Source organism: Schistocerca piceifrons, chromosome 5 (assembly GCF_021461385.2).
Source record: "Schistocerca piceifrons isolate TAMUIC-IGC-003096 chromosome 5, iqSchPice1.1, whole genome shotgun sequence".
Taxonomy (NCBI): domain Eukaryota; kingdom Metazoa; phylum Arthropoda; class Insecta; order Orthoptera; family Acrididae; genus Schistocerca; species Schistocerca piceifrons.
In genome coordinates, this window is record NC_060142.1 from 79,040,008 (window position 1) to 79,057,092 (window position 17,085).

The window sequence follows — 17,085 nt, forward strand, 5'->3', positions numbered from 1 at the left end:
GAAAGTCAAAACAACCTTTGGTGACATTAAAAGCAACGGTGGTAACAGTAAGAGTGCAACGGGAATTCCACTGTTAAATGCAGAGGAGAGAGCAGATAGGTGGAAAGAATACATTGAAAGCCTCTATGAGGGTGAAGATTTGTCTGATGCGATAGAAGAAGAAACAGGAGTCAATTTAGAAGAGATAGGGGATCCAGTATTAGAATCGGAATTTAAAAGAGCTTTGGAGGACTTACGGTCAAATAAGGCAGAAGGAATAGATAACATTCCATCAGAATTTCTAAAATCATTGGGGGAAGTGGCAACAAAACGACTATTCACGTTGGTGTGAAGAATATATGAGTCTGGCAATATACCATCTGACTTTCGGAAAAGCCTCATCCACACAATTCCGAAGAGGGCAAGAGCTGACAAGTGCAAGAATTATCGCACAATCAGCTTAACAGCTCATGCATCGAAGCTGCTTACAAGAATAATATGCAGAAGAATGGAAAATAAAATTGAGAATGCGCTACGTGACGATCAGTTTGGCTTTAGGAAAAGTAAAGGGACGAGAGAGGCAATTCTGACGTTACGGCTAATAATGGAAGCAAGGCTAAAGAAAAATCAAAACACTTTCATAGGATTTGTCGACCTGGAAAAAGCGTTCGACAATATAAAATGGTGCAAGCTGTTTGAGATTCTGAAAAAAGTAGGGGTAAGCTATAGGGAGATACGGGTCATATACAATATGTACAACAACCAAGAGGGAATAATAAGAGTGGACGATCAAGAACGAAGTGCTCGTATTAAGAAGGGTGTAAGACAAGGCTGTAGCCTTTCGCCCCTACTCTTCAATCTGTACATCGAGCAATTATGGAAATAAAAGAATGGTTCAGGAGTGGAATTAAAATACAAGGTGAAAGAATATCAATGACACGATTCGCTGATGACATTGCTATCCTGAGTGAAAGTGAAGAAGAATTAAATGATCTGCTGAACGGAATCAACAGTCTAATGAGTACACAGTATGGTTTGAGAGTAAATCGGAGAAAGACAAAAGTAATGAGAAGTAGTATAAATGAGAACAGCAAGAAACTTAACATCAGGATTGATGGTCACGAAGTCAATGAAGTTAAGGAATTCTGCTACCTCGGCAGTAAAATAACCAATGACGGACGGAGCAAGGAGGACATCAAAAGCAGACTCGCTATGGCAAAAAAGGCATTTCTGGCCAAGAGAAGTCTATTAATATCAAATACCGGCCTTAATTTGAGGAAGAAATTTCTGAGGATGTACGTCTGGAGTACAGCATTGTATGGTAGTGAAACATGGACTGTGGGAAAACCGGAACAGAAGAGAATCGAAGCATTTGAGATGTGGTGCTATAGACGAATGTTGAAAATTAGGTGGACTGATAGGGTAAGGAATGAGGAGGTTCTACGCAGAATCGGAGAGGAGAGGAATATGTGGAAAACACTGATAAGGAGAATGGACAGGATGATAGGACATCTGCTAAGACATGAGGGAATGACTTCTATGGTACTAGAGGGAACTGTAGAGGGCAAAAACTGTAGAGGAAGACAGAGATTGGAATACGTCAAGCAAATAATTGAGGACGTAGGTTGCAAGTGCTACTCTGAGATGAAGAGGTTAGCACAGGAAAGGAATTCGTGGCGGGCCGCAATCAAACCAGTCGGTAGACTGATGACCAAAAAAAAATGTTTTGGAGCCAGTAGCTCCTCCTTCCAGCATAAAGGTTGAAGGGTGGGATAGAGGGGTGAAGGAGGAGGATTGGAGAGTTTTAGGAAAAAGGGACATAGCTCAGAAAAGTCACCCAGAACCAAGGGTCAGGTGATATTTACCGGATGGGATGAGAAAGGTCTTTCCTTCTCATCCCAGGGTTCTGATTGACTTTTCCAAACTTGCCCCTTCTTCTAAACCTCTCCCATCCTCTTCCTTCACCCTCTATGTTACCCTTCAACCCTCCTGCCGGAAGGCCGAAAGCTTGCATACCTAAAACCTTTTTGTAGTGTATAAGGTAAGTTACATTATGCAGCTCACAATAACTATCCAATTTCACAACAGTCTGGTATGATACATTACAGCACTGGATGCAGCCCTTGCAGCTCATCACTTATCTTATGGATATTGGGGATGGAAGATTCAAATACAATCAATTTGTTAATTGGATTTGTTGCAGTGTGATTTTGATCTGAAACCTAATAGCAACTAGATAAACTTTAAAGTGTGATTTATCTTCTAAACTTTCCTTCCTCTGCCTCCTTTCAATTTAACTTTGCCTGCCTCTTCACTTAGGTTTGCTCCATTATTTTATTTCATTTCATTTTGTAAATTTACATGTAACACACACACACCTACACACATTTTGTTTGTTTGTCATTACTTTTCGCTGACTGTCTATTTCATTCAAGCTTAGCTCTCACCTGTCACATGCTGAGCAACTACAGTTAATTACTAAAAGAATTTTGGACTTTGAAATTTGCTTGTAAGAAATTCCTGCAGGTTCCTCCCTACCCTGACGAAAGAAGGAGAGAAAATTCTGAAAGACATGGACATGTGTTTTAAATCTGTTTACCTGCCTGCCCTGGTCCTGTTCCACCTGCTTCTCTTTCCATGTCCATAAATTTGATGCTTCTGTTCTGTTACAAATGTTGTTAAATTAATTGTTAATAGAGCAGCAAGAGAATTACTGTAGGGTAATTACAGCACAACAAAGCTCACCACATCTGGTGGCTGCACAAAGGGTTAGAAAACAACTTACCTTTGAACAACAGCATGCTTTACTGTAACGTAAATCAGACAAACCTAAGACACAAAATTTGTTCTCTATGTCCTAAACATTGAGGTAATTTTGCATGGTAGTAGTTCAAACAAGAGAACCACAATCGGTTTTGTATAAAATATTTAGATAGATTAAACAATAGCTTGTGAGATGTGGCACAATAAGATGAGAATTTTAAGTTTAATTATATGTAAGTGAGGCACTCACCTGAAGGTGCTCTTATTGCAGGTGAGACATTCTGCTTGCCATTTTTCATATTAGCCAGTTCTGATTGTGCCTGAAACATTTCATGTCATTGGAATTAAGAACAAAGGAGTAAATTAGAAAAACAGAGGATGTGCTCGGAAGGAAAGTAGTGTGTCCATTACACCTTAAAAAAGCAAATACTAAATAAGTTTTAGTTGTTTAGCCCAGTATGGATTATACTTAATAGAAAGAAATGACCGTTTCCCATCCTGAGGAACCTGGTGTAAAAAGTTCAAGTCCTAGCAGCAAAAACGTAAAACCAAAAACATTCCTCTGTCTGAAATGAGAGGAAAAAAGCGTGTGATGGAGGAGGAATGTGAAAGAGGAGGAAAGAAACTGAATTAAAACAAATACACTATAGGTAAAAAAAATTTTTGATCACCTACCACAACATTGGATTTGTGGTTAAAACAGGGATTTTGTTTTCAATATCCCATCATCATATCCCTGCCCTGATAATAAAATAAGTATAACAATGTAAAGAACAAACATATCTGTTGGGTATTTGACTAGTTGGTCACAGAGACGGGCACTGACGAGTATTCACAACAACACTGGTGTGACTTTACCTATGACAGTTTCATTAGAATTGGCCTCATTCCTTCATCTGTCTGTGTAGCAATCAGTTCACATTAGTTTAAAGTATGCTGTGTGCATCTAGCAGTGTGTTTGTATACCTGATCAGGTTCATAAACATATTACCTCCTAACAGAATGCAAGCAGCAGACTAAAAGTGAAAAACATGCTGTAATTGTAGCTATGCATCAGGACAGTTATTCTAGTATGACAATAGCAACAAATATTGGTGTAGCCCAATCTACAGTTGTGTATACATAGCAATGGTCCAACCAAACTGGAACCAATGCAAGTGCTTCGTCATCTGGAAGAACCTGAGTAACATCATGCAGGCCATATTAGTTCATAAGTGCAGAGTAAATGTCAAAGAATTCACACTGCATCTGAAATTCACATGGAAGTAAATAGTATGCAAGCAGCTCCAATCTCTGTCTCAACAGTGGAATTCTGTCTACATCAACAAGGTTTAAACAGGTGCATAGCTACCAAAAAACCTTTATTATGTAAACAAAATAAGGTGAATAGACAAAACACCCTAAAAACTGGAACATGCAGCAGTTGTCCAAGGAGTTATTCATGGATGACTACATCTGAAGTATTTGGAAGCCATCATTGAATGTTTGTTCATCGACTTCGTGGAGAACCTATGAAAAGTCAGTATTTGACACCAAGGGTGAAGTATGGTGGAGTTTTAGTCACGGTGTGGGGTGTTTTGTGGGTGATAAAGTGGGTGATCTAGTGGGACTTAATGGAAAATTTAAGGAGGAAGGGTATCACAGGATACTGATCAACAGTGCGGTTCCATCTGGCAAGAAATTACTTAGTCATGGGTTTGTTCTGCAGTAGGAAAATGATCCAAAAAGTGGTTCTTAATTGTTCAGAGGGTATGTGAATAGAAGAGAGAAATGTGGGGAACTGAAGAATATGACTTGGTCAAGTCAGTCGCCTGACTCAAATCCCACTAAACTCTTATTGAGTGAACTTGACGTGGAGATCAGAAATCTGAGGTTATCTAATGTTCAAGATCTATGCAATAATTTATAGATATGTTGTACTGCAATATGTGAAAAAACACTACTAAATCTTGTCTCTGGAATGCAAAGAGTTTGTGCAGCTGTTCTGAAGATAAAAGGTGGATACTGTGAAGAGGCCAAAATATAAACCATACTGTATTTTACTTAATGGTAGACACACAAAATATTTATTTTGGTTGGTTGGTTTGGGGGATTAAAGGGACCAGACTGCTACGGTCATCGGTCCCTTTGTCCAAGTACTAAAAAACACCCACAGAGAATAAAAAAACGAGTAACAGAATAGAGCACAGACGACACGGAACAAGAGAAACTGAGACAAAGACCAGACAAAACGAACTAAAAGCACACAGAGTGTGACGGTGGTTGGCCGACCAGAGAAATAAAAAAGGAAAAGCCAACCACTTGAAAAACATTAAAAAATCAGTTTAAAACCGGAGGCCAAAGGCCAGAATCAACACAAAACAATAAGATAAAAACAGAAACACTCAGATTAAAGAATAAAAACCCCCTGCCCGAATAAAACGTAAAACTAAGTCAGCCATAGCCGGGTCATCTGTTAAAAGGGCAGGGAGCGAGTCAGGCAGTGCGAACGACTGCCTGAGCGCAGCTAAAAACGGACACTCCAATAAAACATGAACCACGGATAAAACGGAGCCGCAGCGACATAGAGGCGCGTCCTCACGGCGCAATAAGTGGCCGTGCGTAAGCCGAGTGTGCCCAATGCGCAGCCGGCAGAGGACAACAGACTCCTTGCGAGAGGCCCGCAAGGAGGAGCGCCACACACCGGTAGCCCCCTTGATGGCCCGAAGTTTGTTGCGTGAAGGCAGGGCGCGCCATTCAGTGTCCCAAAGGTCCAGAATTTTGCGGCGTAGGAACGCCCGCAAATCTGTCTCCGGGAGGCCAACGTCCAGAGATGGTGCACTAGTCGCCTCCTTCGCCAGCCGGTCAACATTCTCATTGCCGGGGATCCCAACATGGCCTGGGGTCCACACGAAGACCGCAGAGCGGCCGCAATGCGCAAGAGTATGCAGGGACTCATGGATAGCCATCACCAGACGGGAACTAGGAAAACACTGGTCAAGCGCTCGTAAACTGCTCAAGGAATCGCTACAGATGACGAAGGACTCACCTGAGCATGAGCGGATATACTCTAGGGCTCGAAAGATGGCGACCAGCTCAGCAGTGTAAACGCTGCAGCCAGCCGGCAAGGAACATTGTTCGGAATGGTCCCCTAGAGTGAGCGCATAACAGACTCGACCAGCAACCATCGAGCCGTCGGTGTAAACAATGCCAGAGCCCTGATACGTGGCCAGGATGGAATAAAAGCGGCGGCGGAAGGCCTCTGGAGGGACCGAGTCCTTCGAGCCCTGTGCCAAGTCGAGCCGAAGGCAAGGGCGAGGAACACACCACGGGGGTGTACGCAGAGGCGCCTGGAAAGGAGGCGGAACAGGGAAAAACCCAAGCCCGCAGAGAAGCTCCTTGACGCGTATGGCGATCGGACAACCCGACCGGGGCCGACGTTCCGGCAGATGGACGACTGACGGCGGGAACAGGAGACGATAGTTAGGATGCCCGGGCGAGCTTAGAACATGGGCAGCATAAGCGGCTAGCAAACGTTGGCGTCGGAACCGCAGTGGAGGGACACCTGCCTCCACGAGTAAGCTGTCCACAGGGCTGGTGCGGAAAGCACCAGTGGCAAGGCGTATCCCGCTGTGGAGAATTGGGTCCAGCACCCGCAACGCAGACGGGGATGCTGAGCCATATGCCAGGCACCCATAATCCAGACAGGGTAGAGCGGTCGGCTCCCCAGCGGGTGTGGCTCAAACATCGCAGTGCATTGAGATGCCGCCAACACGTCTGTTTGAGCTGCCGGATATGAGGCAGCCAAGTCAACCGGGCATCGAAAACCACCCCCAAAAACCTGTGTGATTCCACCACCGAAAGAAGTTCGCCGTTAAGAGAAAGCTGCGGCTCCGGGCGGACAGTACGTCGCCGGCAGAAATGCATAACGCAGGTCTTGGCTGCCGAAAACTGAAACCCATGCGCTACAGCCCAAGACTGCACCCTACGGATAGCGCCCTGTAGCTGATGTTCAACAGCTGCAATGCCGGGAGAGCTGTAATAAAGGCAGAAGTCGTCAGCATACAGGGAAGCGGAGACAGAGTTTCCCACGGCCCCAACAAGCCCGTTAATGGCTATTAAAAACAGACAGACACTTAAAACGGAACCCTGTGGCACACCGTTCTCCTGGACGTGGGAGGAACTATACGAGGCCGCGACTTGCACGCGGAAGGTACGACACGACAGAAAATTGCGGATAAAAATCGGCAGAGGACCCCGAAGACCCCATCCATGAAGCGTAGAAAGAATGTGATGTCGCCACGTCGTATCGTACGCCTTCCGCATGTCGAAAAAGACAGCGACCAGGTGCTGACGGCGGGAAAAGGCAGTACGGATGGCCGACTCCAGGCTCACCAGATTGTCGGCGGCAGAGCGGCCTTTACGGAACCCACCCTGAGATGGAGCCAGAAGGCCCCGAGACTCCAGTACCCAATTCAAGCGCCGGCTCACCATCCGTTCAAGCAACTTGCAAAGAACGTTGGTGAGGCTAATGGGACGGTAGCTGTCCACCTCCAGAGGGTTCTTTCCAGGTTTCAAAACGGGGATGACAATGCCTTCCCGCCATTGCGACGGAAACTCCCCCTCGACCCAAATACGGTTGTAAAGATCGAGAAGACGCCGCTGGCAGTCCACTGAAAGGTGTTGCAGCATCTGACAGTGGATGCCATCTGGCCCAGGAGCGGTATCAGGGCAAGCAGCGAGGGCACTGCGAAATTCCCACTCACTAAATGGAGCATTGTAAGATTCTGGGTGGTTGGTGCGAAACGAAAGGCTCCGACGTTCCATCCGGTCTTTAATGGAGCGGAAGGCCTGGGGGTAATTCGCAGAAGCGGAACTCATAGCAAAATGCTCTGCTAAGCGATTTGCAATGACGTCGGAATCAGAACAAACTGCTCCATTCAGCGAGAGCGCAGGGACGCTGACAGGTGGCCGATAGCCGTAGACGCGTCGAATCTTGGCCCAGACCTGCGATGAAGTGACATGGAGGCCAATTGTGGACACATACCGCTCCCGGCACTCCTTCTTGCCTTGGCGGATAAGGAGGCGGGCCCGCGCACGCAGCCGTTTGAAGGCGATAAGGTGGTCGAGGGAGGGGTGTCGCTTGTGATGCTGGAGCGCCCGCCGGCGATCTTTAATCGCTTCAGCGATCTCAGGCGACCACCAAGGCACAGCCTTCCGTCGAGGGGACCCACAGGAATGGGGAATGGCAGATTCGGCGGCAGTAACGATGCCGGTGGTGACCGATTCAACCACCGCATCAATGTCATCGGTAGAGAGAGGCTCAAAAGCGGCAGTGGAGGAGAACAAGTCCCAGTCAGCCTTATTCATAGCCCATCTGCTAGGGCGCCCAGAAGAGTGGCGCTGTGGTAGTGACAAAATGATCGGAAAATGGTCACTACCACACAGGTCGTCATGCACACTCCAGTGGACAGACGGTAAGAGGCTATGGCTACAGATTGAAAGGTCAATGGCGGAGTAGGTGCCATGCGCCACACTGAAGTGTGTGAAGGCACCATCATTTAACAGCGAGAGATCGAGCTGCGACAATAAATGCTCAATGATGGCGCCTCGACCTGTTGCCACTGACCCACCCCACAGAGGGTTATGAGCGTTGAAGTCGCCCAATAGCAAGAAAGGTGGCGGCAATTGGGCGACCAGTGCAGCCAGGACATGCTGCGAGACATCACCATCCGGTGGAATGTAAAGACTGCAGACGGTAACAGCCTGTGGTGTCCACACGCGTACAGCGACAGCCTCTAAAGGCGTCTGGAGAGGGACAGACTCGCTGTGCAGAGTGTGAAGGACATATATGCAGACGCCACCAGACACCCTTTCATAAGCTGCTCGGTTCTTATAATAACCCCGATAGCCACGGAGGGCGGGGGTTCGCATTGCTGGAAACCAAGTTTCCTGGAGAGCAATGCAGAAGAAAGGGTGAAGGCTGATAAGTTGGCGGAGCTCAGCTAGATGGTGGAAGAAACCGCTGCAGTTCCACTGGAGGATGGTGTTGTCCATGGCTGGGAAAGGCGTGACGGGACTGGGAAGGCAGATTATGCCACTGGGTCACCTGCTGCCTCCGATGGAGCATCCGTGCAAATACCATCCATTGCGTCCGCGGGACCGGCAAGAGCGAGGTCCTCAGCGGACGCCAGAATCTCCACCTCGTCCTCAGAGGCAGAGCTTGTAGGAAGCGGCGGGATCGGTGCCACCGCAATACCGTTGGTCTTGGGGACTTTCTTCTTTTTCTGCTTGTCACACTGTGCCTTCGGCGGTTCAGGCTGCATGGGCTTCACTGGGTCAGTCTCAGGGACAGACGACGACCGCGAGGCCCGACGACCAGGGACTGGCGGTTGTTTCAACCACTTGCGGGCATCCGCTTTTCCACTGGTCGGAACTTGCGAAGGGAGGTCCCCAAGGGATCCCTTCCTGGTGAGAGCAGCCGAAGAAGTCTTACGCTTCTCCGGCTGGGAAGGGGGAGCTGATGTCCCCGAAGGTTGGGAGGGTGTTGCTCCTGGAGAAGATGGAGCAGGAGCGACAGGGTGTGAAGTGCCCCCCCACAAGCAAGGGGGCTGGTGGATGCTGACCGATCTTAGAGCCGATTCGTGATGACGGGAGAACCGTCGTTGCAGCAGCGGCGTAGGTTGACGGCATTGCCACAGGATGGAGCCTCTCATATTTCTGTCTAGCCTCGGGGTAGGTCAGCCGGTCCAAGGTCTTATATTCCATTATCTTCCGTTCTTTCTGCAATATCCTACAGTCCGGTGAGCAGGGGGAATGGTGTTCTCCACAGTTAACACAGATAGGAGGCGGGGCACATGGAGTATCGGGATGCGAAGGACGTCCGCAATCCCGACACTTGATGCTGGAAGTACAGCGAGATGACATGTGCCCGAACTTCCAGCATTTAAAACACCGCATCGGAGGAGGGATATATGGTTTCACATCACAACGGTAAACCATCACCTTAACCTTTTCGGGTAAGACATCACCCTCAAAGGCCAAGATGAAGGCACCGGTGGCGACCTGATTATCCCTCGGACCCCGATGGACGCGCCGGACGAAGTGAACACCTCGTCGTTCGAGGTTGGCGCGTAATTCATCGTCGAACTGCAGAAGAAGATCCCGGTGGAATATAATACCCTGGACCATGTTCAGACTCTTACGCGGCGTGATGCTAACGGAAACATCCCCCAACTTGTCACAATTGAGCAACCTCCGTGACTGGGCAGAGGATGCCGTTTTTATCAACACCGATCCTGACCGCATCTTGGACAAGCCCTTCACCTCACCGAACTTGTCCTCTAAATGCTCTACAAAGAACTGAGGCTTCACGGATAGAAATGATTCCCCATCAGCTCTGGTACAGACAAGATATCTGGGCGAATACGTCTCACTGTCACGCAATGCCTGTCGTTCCTCCCATGGTGTGGCGAGGGAGGGGAACGATTTGGGGTCATAAACGTTACCTTTAAAATGGGCTCTTGAACGCTTAGAGACTGCTGACAGCTGGCCGCCAGCGACAGATGATGTACCACGCTTCATTGCGGGTCATCCGCCCTGATGCCACCTACTCCGACCAAGGGCCCTCCCCACGGGCGCCACCCAGCCACAGCAAAGGCCACCTGGCAGGATGGCCATTGCCGGGAGTCCCGATGCCCCAGGGCGATGGGCATCTACTCCTTGGCATACGTGGGGAATTAACGGCGCAGGCATCAGTAGAGCGATCCCTGTGTTGTCAGGGGGCTACAACCAAGAGGGTACATGGCGGCCCCACCACAACGGACTGGCTACCGTGCTGGATCTTAGGTGCAAAAATGGCCAAGGTCGTCGTCGCAGTTAAAAGAAACACTGCAGAGTGCAGCGTGGTAATCGCCCAAGAGATCGAAAACGAGTGGGACACCATTGCAACGACGAGAAAGACGGCTAAAGGTCTAATTGCACGACGGATACAGTGCACCATGTAAGGCGCCCTTCCCCAATTGGCTCGCTCTTCGGAATAATTTAGAAAGATGGAGGTCAAACCCGAGAGGGGACCATCACATAAGGCCGAAACATGTGAGACTCCTTTTAGTCGCCTCTTACGACAGGCAGGAATACCGCGGGCCTATTCTAACCCCCGAACCCGCAGGGGGGAAATATTTATTTTGTTGGTCTATTTAGTTTGTACAATTTTGTTTGGACACTGAAATAAAGTTTTTATCATGAAAGATCAAAAGCTATTGACCAGCAGTGTAAATATAAATAAAGGGTCACTGTTCATTGGAAAACATTCCTTGAGTGGCAATGATCTGTTATGACTGAGTCTACTGACTTAACAACAGGGCCTCACCTTACAAGCAATGAGAGAAAAGGGAGTGCATAATAGTGTCTTGTGAAAAAACTCGTGTTGATTTGGCTCCCAGCTGAAGGTTACAGTGACATACTGTCAATGGTGCAAGAGGAAGAACTGATTGAGGCATAGGAGTGCAAACACCACAGGAACCCAGTGGAGTAAACTTAACGGAAAAAAAAAATCCAATATTATTTTGGAATCCACCTGCACCTCTTTACAAGCTGTAAAGTCTGCTATAAGAAAGTACAACATCAGGTGGTAAACTGGAATAGAAATTGACCAACCACTGTTACACAGTGCACTGGAATCTAGATGAGATATTTGTCCACACAGCAGGAGGATGATATCCTCTCATTGTCTGACCTGAGTAACCAACCCCTCCTTTCTATAGCTCAAATAAAATAAGAGACATAAAAATTGCAAAAGTCTGGAAAATTGCTTCTGCTTTAAAGTGATTATATTGGCAGTATGTGAAATTTTGCCTCTTGAAGGTAGTATTCCTCAGCTGATATATCACCTTATAATTTAATAGTTTTCCTCAATTTAATTTTCTTATAACATAGTCAGAATCCAATGCTTTAAGGGGAGGTTTACTTTCTTTTGGTTCAAAAAATTTATTTTTTTTTAAATTGCATTTCTGGATCCATAAAAGTGTTTAGAATTCACCCCTGAAACGATGTTTCCAAATACGGAATGGAAATGTTTTATTCGCAGTTGAACAAAAAAATGGACCTGCCTTTTTCACGCACCAGTTTTTTTCGGGAATTTCGACTTTGTAGCCGTGAAAAATTATTCTACATGCTTGCCCTTGACTAAAGCTGATAAAGTGATCAAGGAGCTTATGACGTACTACGGCTTGGTAATCCGACGGCATTCCAATTTGGTGGAACAGATGAAGAAGGCAATTTGGGCAACGTATTTCCGCAAGTGTTCGACAGATGACCACTTGCAACACCAAAATTGCCCAGCTGGGGAAACTAGTTGGTGCAAGTGGCGCATTGCAGAGGCTACTGGATATCTGGACGAATATCAACATGACCAGCTGCTCTCCAAAGAAGTTCAAAAAGTGATTCATCCGATCTACAAGGTCCTTTTGGAGGACGAGTTATCGTACCAGTGCTTATGAGGAAACACACAAAATTCAAATGAAAGTTTGGAAGTTAGCCCCAAAGCATTTGCATTCTGGTGCGAAGACTGTGGATATCGCAACTTTCCTGGCAGTGAGCACCTTAAACAAAGGGTATTCGGCAATTCTGAAGACCATGACAATGATGGACATCATCCTGGGACTCTATTCGAAGCAGATCGCTAAGCATTCGGATAATCATGGGATTCAAGCAGCCGAATACCGCTTGTCACAGGCCGTACGAGCGGTTCTGGAGTAGTGCAGGTTGGCTCAGATCAAGCAGAATGCCCTCTGTGAGGAATAGGAAAGACTAGTTTATGGACCTGGAATAGCAGATTTAATGCAAGTTGCATAATATTGCATTTATATGTAATCAAAATTTCAAAAGCGTTTCTCTCGAATTGACTTTTTTTTTATCGCACGGTAGGGTAACTTCAAATCTACTGAACCGATTGGCATGATTCTTGGTTTCCGACAAAGCTAACTAAATTGTCTAGGAGTTGTACAACTTTTATTCCGATCCATGAGCTATAAATATTTTTACTTGGCCGACAAAGTAAAAAAAAAAAAAAAAAAAAAAAAAATCGATGACAAAATCCTATTTTTTTTCAAATGGCCGCCATTTTGTTTCCTATGGTCCAAATAACTTAAGCGAGGTACAACTCCTAAACAATCTTATATACTTCACTAACGTCAACTCAATTTTGATTTCAGACAAGATACCACGCGAGGTGGTCTACATCTAAATTTTGTTTCATTCCGACGGCACTTCGGCCTCTGCTCTTTGACATTTCCAGTCAAAAAAAGTCCAGTTTGTAGAGGAAATATCAAACATTTTGACCAAATTTGACACTGATACCTATAACACATCCCGAGAAAAAAAATTCTCAAAGAACGTGCTTTTTTCGGGCCAAAGATAGTAAACCTCCCCTTAATACACGATATCTGCTTATGATATTGCTAGAAACAAAAATCACAGAATACAGGTCCCTCTTTTTAGAGTAAAGGAATGAAACACAGAATTATGCACAGGTTTTCCTTTCAGCCAGTTAACACACATAATTATCACAGCAACCAGCTAGTGTGACGAACATTACCTGCTCCATTCAGAATGCTGGCCACTCAGACAACCCTAAAATGCTATTTCAGGTCACAAGTAATACTGTGTGGCTGCTCAGCATTACTTACAATTTGATTATTGATTATCTAACAAGATAATGTCAAAGGGGATACTGATTCAATGCCTTCATTATCTTATTACTTAGTATGTGCTGTAAAATCTCAAAATGTTCTGGAGTATTTTGGAACGGTTTTATTCCATATCCATATACCAGTGTGTGTGTGTGTGTGTGTGTGTGTGTGTGCGTGTGTGACCACGAGTGCACGTGCTTGAAGCTTATGGGGGCTCAACGGCGATGTTGTCAGCACCCTTACACCCATTAAAAGAAATTAATGTGGATAAAACAGCGAAAATGTTAACATACACGCTAAGATAACAAAGAAATACTAAAATGTGCTATACAGGAGATTAAAACACAAGTAAAATGACAGAGGAGTTAAAAGCAAAGCACAGGGAAATGTGAGTGACTGATCACAAAAAAAGGGAAGAAGAAGACATGGATGAGCCAGTCGCCCTATTAACACATTAAACCATCTACTGGGAACAAATGGGCGGATCTAGCAGCCCTGGAGATGTGTTGTGATCCTCAGTTCTTTTAAGTATTCCATCACCCCTGCATCCAATCACCTTATTGTTGAGGCCTGGTATGCAGCAGAAATACACCTCTTTCACCAGCCATCGTAGGTGGAAGAGGTCATCCTGGATTATTTTATCTGCTAGGCACAAACATTGGAGAGAGTGAAGGGCATTAAGAGAACCTGAACAGACAAGAAATTTAGTTCTGGAAGAACGTAAGAACGTTTCACCTGCTCCAGTGTCCACAAGATTGCATACAATTTTGTGTCGAAGACAGCAAATTCTTGAGGCAGTCGAACCTTGAGGACACGATCCGGGAAAATGACAGAGCAACCAACAGAGTCCCCTTGCCTAGTCCCATCCGTAAAGACAGCCACTTAGTTGTAGCGTTCATATCAAATGTCAGAAAATTTCACATTAAAAACATAAGCAGAGTGTAATCTTTTCTGTACTGCACTAAACTTACAATCACACTGGGCCTCTGCAGTAACCAGGTTGATAGCAGGTTAAAACCCCTGGATTGGGGGTTGTATTTGCTCCACACCAAGTGACTCGAGTACATGTTGACGTAGATTCCAAATAGCATTGTGGCTCATGGATGGTTGGAGAAAAGGCTTTCATAGTTGGATGAGCAACAATCTGGAATGCGGGTGAAGTTGGAGCTGCGAGGTACTTATATGCCTGACCCACTATGAGTAGCTGCCGCCAGATAGTGAGTGGTAGTTCCCCGGCTTCAGCACTGAGACTGGGTATGGGATGGGACTGGTCTGATAAGCACCCATGGCCAGCCAAATCCCCTCATGGAGGACACAGTCAAATCATCTTTAAATAAGAAGTCTTTCTTGATCCACACACTGAGCAACCATAGTCCAGCCGAGAACTCACGAAAGCCATATAAAACTAAAGCAGAAGTGCCCTGCCATGCTCCCCAAGACCTGTGGCTAAGACACTTTAAAATATTCAGCACCTTCCGTGTGATACCTTTCAGACGTATTAGATGTGGCAACCACGGCATTTGGAATAAAAAATGAGGCCCTGAAACCTCACCGAGTCTCTAAAATGTAGAATGGTGTCCCTCATACTCAAGACAGGTAAATTAAAAACACATTGAGAACAATTAAAATGAATGAATACATGCGCACGCGCCTGTGCCCTAAGGGACACCGTTCTCCTGCCCTAAACGATCTGACAGTGTGTTACCAACTCGGGTCCTAAACAACTGCTGAAACAGAAATGACAGTATGAAGATGGGGAGGTGGCCATGAAAACCCCACTGATGCAATTGTGTGAGAATACAATGTCCTCAAGTAGTATCGTTAGAGACTGTTAGACTGGTTGACAATTGCTGTTGTATGGGACAATCAAACAGATTATGGTGGCCTTGAAGCATTTCCAGATGCTAAAATTTTGGCTTGGAAGACATGGAGTATAGCTGAGACTACAGGAATCTTGGCTAAACAGCCTTATGGTACTCTTGTTCCAAGTATGCCATTTGTTTTGACTACGAGAAGGAAGAAGTAAAGCTGTGAGGACGGGGCGTGAGTCGTGCTTGGGTAGCTCAGTCGGTAGAGCACTTGCCCGCGAAAGGCAAAGGCCGCGAGTTCGAGTCTCGGTCCGGCACACAGTTTTAATCTGCCAGGAAGTTTCAAATGAAGAGCAGTCACCACCAAAGTTGCTGAATTCTAGCCTTCAAAGACTCACTTGCTACAGGGTGCAGAGACTGAAGCATCCTGTTCCAAGAAGTCTACAGAGGCATCGGCATTCTCCTGGGTTGTCCTGCGGACTCCAGGGCAGAAAAACAGTAGGCAATGTGCACTAGTGAAATGGTGATCGGCCAGGAGAGGCTATCATATGGTGACACCACTGAAGAGGATCTCCAAGTCAGGGTGAAGACCATTCTCCTTTGTACGATTTCTTAGAGCCTTTATGGTTTGCAGACGATGACTCAGACATTTGTTGGCTGGAGGTATATAAAGTCTTCACGGGAATGTTTCTTTTTGTCCTTTCTAGCCTGCCGGTTGTGTAGCAGGTGATTTCACTGCTGGGGCCAAAAATTTGGTTGCTTGATGTGCAGCTGTAGAAGAAGGAGATGGGATGCTACAGTGATACTAGGCAATTTCACAACTGCAGTACTGAACTTGGGGTCACAAGTCCACATGGTCATGTCCTCTGTGCAATGAGATATAGCAAGAACAGTACTGTAAGTGCCAGATGGTAAAATGCAAGGCTTTCAACTAGCCACCTTGCGAGTGAAAGGATAGGATACTTTTTCTTTCACCCGGATCTCCTGGACGGCCCGCTCATCAAGATACATGGGGCATTCCTGCAATGAGGTGGCAAGGTCGCCATTACAACTGGCACAGCAGGGAGGAAGAGGCAGGCAATCACCCTCATGGCCATGTCTACCACAAGTAACACACTTGGCCGCGTTTTGGCAGGACATGCAAGCTTAGTTACAATGTTGAATTTGGAAGCAACACATCTGGTTTGGAATGTACAATCAGACCTATGATGGCTTCATAGACTGTCTTAATCTTTCGTGCAAGCACTACTCCATCAAATGTGAGTTTTGAGTGCATGTAGACACTAAGTTTGCATCAACCTTTTTCATTACCTGATGGACTGCAGTGACACCCTGGTCAGAGAGGTAGTGTCAGATTTTCCCCTGAATCAGACCATCAAGCAGATGAGATTAACACCATGCAAACAGTTCAGCTTATATGGGCCTCGACACAAATAGGATAGCCATGGAGGAACAAAGCTGTAAGCAGTTGTTAGGGTTGAAAATCACAATTGGTCTCCAGAAGCACAGTCAAAGTGAGAGCAGGATTTCACAGAGCCTTCAAAGGCATCAATACCGTTCTGAATACTGAATAGATTAACTGTAGCAAAAGTCAGAATTTCTTCGGTATGTGACACTACAAGGAACCGAGATGCAGCTGGAAGAATCATTGAATCTTTAGCCTCATTCCTTTCACATTTAGTAGAAGTAGACCAAGACGAAGATGATTGGCTCATTGGGAAAAAAATCCCCATGATTGCCAGCATCTCTCATAGTGTGCTCCTTCCGACTGGGGTCCCCCTCAGACAGGGGCTCACACCTCATACCATACCTCCCAAGCTCCAGACAGTGGGACCAATTGGTAATTGGGTAGGTAACAGCTCAGG

General features: G+C 46.1%; 1 protein-coding gene across 3 annotated transcripts in view; it reads right to left on the minus strand.

The window, feature by feature from the left end:
* The window catches only part of LOC124797863 (protein sgm1-like), an 89,221-nt gene that overhangs the window by 42,898 nt on the left and 29,238 nt on the right, over nt 1–17,085 (minus strand). For all 3 annotated transcript variants that reach the window (XM_047260934.1, XM_047260935.1, XM_047260937.1), the window contains exon 4: nt 2,993–3,062. In XM_047260934.1, coding sequence (XP_047116890.1) covers nt 2,993–3,062 — 70 coding nt within the window. The remainder of the gene's footprint in view (nt 1–2,992; nt 3,063–17,085) is intronic.